Source organism: Glycine max, chromosome 4 (assembly GCF_000004515.6).
Source record: "Glycine max cultivar Williams 82 chromosome 4, Glycine_max_v4.0, whole genome shotgun sequence".
NCBI classification, from domain to species: Eukaryota; Viridiplantae; Streptophyta; class Magnoliopsida; order Fabales; family Fabaceae; genus Glycine; species Glycine max.
In genome coordinates this window covers 44,174,574-44,181,533 of record NC_016091.4, presented here as the reverse complement: position 1 = coordinate 44,181,533, position 6,960 = coordinate 44,174,574, and the positions used below count along the sequence as shown (strand labels likewise).

Genomic DNA, 6,960 nt, shown 5'->3' with positions numbered 1-6,960 from the left:
CTTTCAAAAATATGTTTAATGACCATTGAACAACGAGCCTCTCCAAGTAAATCTAGACCCCAAATAACCCAAGTCCATCAAGAAACTAGACTAGATTCTATCTCTAGAAATATGACATTTCCTGTCAGAAACTTGGGCTCTACCTTTCTTTTCTTCTAGCTTGGCAATATCGTTAAAGTGTCCTTATAGTAACCAAGCACCAAGCTTGGTCGAAGCTATATGAAGAATGACCTTCCACATATGACTCCTCATACCTTCTATGGGACTTACATACACTGAAGAAAACTACTACCAAGGACCATTAATGAATCTTACTCTCAAATGGATAAATTGGAAGTGAGTTTCGTGAACAACAACATCCACCTTATTCTTTTTCTAGACCACACAAATACCCCCAGCATAGCCCCTATTCTCCAAATATTCAAAAGCATCAAACCCTAAATTAATAAAGGTTTTATGGAGTCTCAAGGGATCCAATCTAGTTTCTAGGGATAAATAGCATATTAGGTTTATGAACATCCAAATACTGCTTGCAATATCTATAAAAGGATGGCGTGGTAGCACCTCTACAATTCCAAATGAGAATTCTTATTTTGTCTATTCATAATAAAAGACAATAAGAGAAGGAAATCCTCAGAGGTGACCACCCACACCAAGTGGAATCTCCATCACACAATCCATATCCACCATTTGTGTCCCCTCCAAGGGAACCATGGTGCCCGAACCAGACATTTGCACCCATTGATTACCATCCTATGCCTCCACTATCAAGTATGGAGGACGAGGTTGATGAAAGATTAATGAAGACCCCTCTAGCATCTTCTAGTGAGGGAACACTTCCTCATAAACATGGGCTCTTTGCACTTTCATATCTTGATTAATTATAATAACCTTATTATTCTCCTCGATAACCCCACCAGCAATCCCACCATGATTGACCTCTTTCTCCATAGGGATGATATTCCCATTGTTTTTCTCTAAATTAATCATAACAAATCTCGAAACTGTAACTTTCTCCTTAGGTCCCACCTTTGTCTTCTCTTTATAAGCAAAATTGTCCTTTGAGTGCTCATGCCCCGACATTCCCTACATGCTTTTATGAGAACTACCAACACCTATGTTAGCTACCCATCTTTTATTTCCATTGTCACCAAATTTTCTCTCATCTCATTAACCCTTGGAACCATTGGTTGTTTCCCTACTCCTGCTTGGTTATCCTCATCTTGATGCCCACTTAAAACCCTAAATCTAGATCCTTGATTATGCATCAAATTAGGATCTCCATTGTCTCTCTCTTTTCCTCTTCTAGGATGCCTCATCTTTTTCACTATAGTCCAAGGACCTTCAGGTATATGTTGGCCCACTCCTGAATCCTTCCCTCCCTGACCATTATCATTAGCAACTTCAGATCGGCCATTCCAAGAATGTTGTTTTTTTTTTCTTAGGGCATCCTTCCACATAGTGACCAAACTTCCCACACATGAGACATAAAAGGTGAAGCCTAGCATATTTACCCCTTTCTTGAGAAAAAATATTCTTATCAACTCTAACTATCCTCCCAATTTTGTCACCCATAACATACAAGACATTTGCATCATAATACTCAATTGGTAACTCAGATAGGCGGACACACACTTCTACCTTCTCTATTGCTTCACTTGAAAAGTGAAAATTAGGGCTTCACTCACAGACTATTAAATAATGGTCATATATCAACCGTGGACCCTCAATCAACGCTTTAGTCTTATCCTCCCTATTAAAAAACTAGACTAGGAAATAGTCATTGCCTTGGTCAATCACATGGATAACCCTATTCCTTACCCACATTTGCTTAAGTCTCGTCTCTAGGGCCTTAAACCTTATTTTTCGATCTAACAACTTTACAATAACAGAAGTAGACCAGGGTCTTTGTATCCTCTTCTCTTCGCTTTCAGACAGAATAAGCGTCAAACACTCATACTCCCCCAACTTCCTTTCTTCAATCCTCAGTCCACAAAACTCATCCTCGTCTTCTTCCACATCTTTTCCATGTAACGAAACTCCTTTCCCCCCTAACAATGCCTCTGTATATGACTTTGGCACTATGATCATTTCAATAACATCCTTATAGTTCATCGAATGAGAAGAGTCGACTGAGAAGAGTCACTCATAAATGCATGATCACCCCTCCTTTAATCTTTTTAGTGCTCCTATCCACCAAGGCTTTCTCCTCCACTGAGAGTTCTAGTGAAACCCTAACAGACCCTATTTTTTCGCTCATTATTTCTTCAAATTGACTTTTTTTTTATTTAAACTTTGAATGACACAAAAGCTGTAATAATTGTTCTACCATCAATTAAAAAAAAGTTGTTGTCTTTTTGCATCAGCTGTTTAATTTGGTTAAAGGTATTCATGATATATATAAGCTCCAAGGACATCTAGTTTGGGTGAATGTGTTGGATGAGACTCATCAAGTAGCCAACATTCTAGCTATTAAGTGTATGACATTGTGCCTAGTTTTGTATAGAATGCTTTATTAGCTGATTTAGCTTGTATTATTTTCCTATATAAGTTTTAAAATTTCTTTGTAATTCCAAAAGTAAAAGTAATACCCCTCTCATTTTTTGTATATTTGTTTAAATTGTTTTTTTTTTAATTTTTTATTTACCTTTTCAAGAAGTTGTTGTGCTTATTTTACAACAATTGTTTTTTTTTAATTCAAACAAATGGACCCAATATATTTATACTATCAGTATATTTAAATTAATTTCATAAATTAATTCTTCAAAATGTTTGTTACTAATACTTATTCCTTTTTCAATTCCTATGTATTTTATTTTCTTTTGTCTCTTAACTCGCTTATTTCTTTGTTCTTCAAAAATTCTTAGTTGGCACATTTTCCTCCCAAACCGAATCAAGTGGTGAGCATAAGTATATCCGACATTTTAGAATCCAGATTTCATTTTGTTTTTTCCCTTTCTGTTTTTCTTGTCCATTATTAAATTAGTAGTATTTCATTTTCAGGTGCGTGTAAAGTATCTTCCATTTGAAAACAGCATTGTGTTGTTACCTACCCCCATTCATTCACTCACCAACACCAAACAAACAAGTCCCTGCTGGTGGCGGACACTCCGAGGGCCTCTCCCCTCTTCCTCTCCACAGTATAAAACCCAAAACTCACACAACCCGACCCATCACGCAAGACAAAAGCGCGCTCTTGTGTTCCGTTTCCGTTTGTTTCTGTTTTCTTTCTCTTTCAGATCTCGAAAAATGCAGAGCGCGGCTTTCACTTTCTCTCCCTCTCTCCCTCTCCGCAACCCTTCCCCTAACTATTGGAGGAGACCTTCTCTCTCCCTCCGTCTCTCGGCCAAACACGGCAACAGCAACAGCGATGACGTGAACTCCAATGGCGTTTCTTCAACTTTCTTCACTCGCCGATCTTGGACTCTTCCTCCTTCCTCTTCCTTCAAGTTCAGGCCTCTCCCTCCCCGCGCCGCCGAAAGCGCCGTTCCCGAAAGTGCGCCCGTCGAAAACCCGCTCTTCAAAACTCTCGAACTCGGCGCCTTGTTTGGCCTCTGGTACCTCTTCAACATCTACTTCAACATCTACAACAAACAGGTCCGAATACTCTCTCAGATCTCTCGTTCTAGTTTTTGCCTCAACTTGCTTTTAAACGATTGTTGCTGCACCATAATGATTTACCAAACACGCCCTTGGATTTGTGGTAATTGATAATGATTAAACGTAGAGAGCAGTTTCATAGGTGCTTTTCGTGTAGTTCTTCGATAATACAAATGGAAAAAAGGATTGCTGCTGAAACGATGATCGTTTGCCAAACGCGCACTTAGATTTGTGTTAATTGGTAATGACTAAACTTGGAGCAGTTTCATATAGCTGCTTTTTGGTGTAGAATTGGAGTCATTTCACTTCGGTAATTCGCACTAATCTGCATTGATATTTAATAGAAACGTTTATTACTAATTCGCACTAATCTGCATTTATATTTAATAGAAACGCTTATTATTACGACGTGGATTACTGAGGTGAAACTCTAATTTTGGTGTCGTTCTTTAGTTAGAATTGGAGTTTTAGTTTACTTCGGTACACCATGTTAATCTGTACTGATATTTAATCGAAACCTTACCAAGGTGAAACCTCAATTCTGATCGGAACTACATCTAAGTTTTTTTTCTAATTGTTATTTGCTGAATCTTGCACGTGGAGATTTGAATTACAGATTCTGATTCCGCAATAGTGTTCTCTGTTACGTGAAAGGAATTGTAATCAGTGATGCTAGTTCGATGAGGATTTGAATTTAAGTTTAACCTGGTGCGTTTTTGTTTTGTTTTCTCTGTGTTGTTTGCAGGTGTTGAAGGCGTTTCATTACCCGGTAACTGTGACTGTTGTTCAGTTTGCTGTTGGGACTGTGCTCGTGGCATTTATGTGGGGTTTGAATCTCTATAAGAGGCCTAAACTCAGTGGTGCTATGGTAATTTGGTCTCTGCTGTGTTGAATTGTTGTGTTGTTAGGTTGTGTTTTGTGTTGTTAATGTTGATTGTGTGTGGCAGCTTGGAGCGATTTTGCCGCTGGCTGCAGTGCATACTTTGGGGAACCTTTTCACTAATATGAGTCTTGGAAAGGTGGCTGTGTCTTTCACTCACACTATCAAAGCCATGGAGCCTTTCTTTTCAGTGGTCCTTTCTGCCATGTTCCTTGGAGAGGTTAGATATATCGTTTAAACTGTGTTGCCTAGTGTGATTACTCTAAAGCAATTCTTTTATTATGATTGTTAGTGGCTTTTGTCATGGTCCAAGTTGTCTTTTTTGTTCATGAAATTGATGATAATCATGCTGGTACATTTCTGATATTCTAGCATCACAGTTGTTACAGCAAGAATGAGTCTTAGAAAGAGTGTGTTGCGACCTGCTAGCACTCCTCTTCTCATATAGTTGTCTGTGAATTGCCATGTATTCTAAGTCTTTCCTTTGAAGGAAAAATAGAAATATTTGGCGCATTGAGAATTAATTTATTTTTATGTTAATTCTTTGTTCTGTTCTCTTACAGTTTCCTACACCGTGGGTGGTTGGTTCTCTTGTGCCTATTGTTGGTGGAGTTGCACTGGCATCTGTTACAGAGGCCTCTTTCAATTGGTAAGATGTCTGCTCCTTGTCTTGTTCCTTCTAGAGGAAGAGGAGAGGTGACTTGGTGGGATTTGGAAAGAGAAGTTTTGGTAATGTAAATTGTAATGTGCTTTGGTGGAATGGTGAACAGGGCTGGATTTTGGAGTGCAATGGCATCCAATGTGACAAATCAATCTCGTAATGTTCTTAGCAAAAAGGCCATGGTTAATAAAGAGGTAGTATGATCTATGAACACTTCCAAATGTTTTGGATATATTTCATTGTTGATATCAATCTTTGCGTTTCAAAAGTCATTTGTGAATCTCTTAAGTTATAACAAAAAATAACAATGATTTTTTTCTTCTCAGGATTCTATGGACAACATTACTCTCTTCTCTATCATAACAGTAATGTCCTTCTTCTTGTTAGCACCTGTGGCTATCTTCATGGAGGGTGTCAAATTTACTCCTGCTTACTTGCAATCTGCTGTGAGTATCTTGATGGTTAAAAGAAATAGGATTGTCATTATCATAGCTGCAACAGTGCAATCAAAATATATAATTTTCTTGAGTTTTCTGATGTTATCTGCATCTTCTTTCTTGACAGGGGGTGAATGTTAGACAACTTTACATCAGATCTCTTCTTGCTGCACTCTGTTTCCATGCGTATCAACAAGTGAGTTTTGCTCTTCTATGCATTGTTGTGCCCCTATATATTTTTTATTATTTTTTGGGGATGCTTTGAAGCTGCAACTTGCTATTATCTGGTGAGGGAGGGGGATAGTTGTTCTAGTAGAGGTTGAACCTTCCAACATCAACTTCTGTTCAAGAGTGTTTTTATATATGATTCCTAAGCATTTTATCGTTTGACTGCAAGGTTAAACATAATTGACCGTTACTTGTTGGAAAATACTAAATTGTTTGATGTGAAATGTTTAACATAATAGTGTATTTCTCTCATGGTGTACTTACATGGTTAAGAATATTTTATTGAAGCAACAGTATAACTATTATGCTGTGAGATATATTTTGCGCTTGTATTCTCTGTCAAGTCGCTTAAAAATGGCATTTTGCTTGTAGAGAGCACGTAACTTTTGGAGTGGGCTTCATTTGTTGTTAAAATAATATTGATAATTGCAGCAGTGTATGCTTATGTTAGCAGTGTAGGCTACCTGAACTAAAATGCTGCGGACAGGAAGGGACAATGATAGTGGAGACTTTTTAACATTTGATCAATCATTAAAGAAAAAATTAAATGAAAGAAAAACAAAGTTATAAATAGGGATTCTACTCGTTGCTAGTTTCTTGCTGGGTCTTGTGTAACATGGCTCCCTTTTGTAATAGTGAAATGGTGTTGTGTTCCTTAATGATATAGTGATGGTTTTCTGTGAATGGGCCTGCAGGTTTCTTATATGATATTGCAAAGGGTATCACCTGTTACCCACTCCGTGGGCAACTGTGTGAAGCGGGTTGTGGTCATTGTGAGCTCTGTCATCTTCTTCCAAACACCTGTCTCACCTGTGAATGCTTTTGGTAAAGTTGCTTCTTTCTGGTTTGAATTGGAAAACATTTGAAAATTTGTTTCAAAATTTTTCTTAAACATTGAATATCTCTCTTCACGCCTGTTGCTAATATTTTTATATTATTTTCTACAGGAACTGCTATAGCTCTTGCTGGCGTTTTCCTCTATTCAAGGGTGAAGCGTATTAAGGCAAAGCCAAAAACAGCTTAATTTTCAATTGTAAAATTTTGTTAGTTGCATCACGGAAGCCAAATAGTTGCAATCTGCAATTCTGAATTTCTTTGTAGGCGAGATAGGGAATTTGAAGATTATCTTTATTGATCCTTACATTTTCCTTTTT

The 6,960-nt window shown here is 37.7% G+C and overlaps 1 protein-coding gene across 1 annotated transcript; it reads left to right on the top strand.

The window, feature by feature from the left end:
- Positions 1 to 3,057: 3,057 nt before the first annotated feature.
- LOC732612 (plastid phosphoenolpyruvate/phosphate translocator-like) lies at positions 3,058 to 6,960 on the top strand. The gene is given in 9 exon segments (NM_001254388.2): positions 3,058 to 3,597; positions 4,346 to 4,468; positions 4,548 to 4,700; positions 5,044 to 5,129; positions 5,251 to 5,335; positions 5,468 to 5,587; positions 5,706 to 5,774; positions 6,502 to 6,631; positions 6,754 to 6,960. Coding segments are annotated over 9 exon segments (1,191 nt in total). The 5' UTR covers positions 3,058 to 3,249; the 3' UTR covers positions 6,831 to 6,960.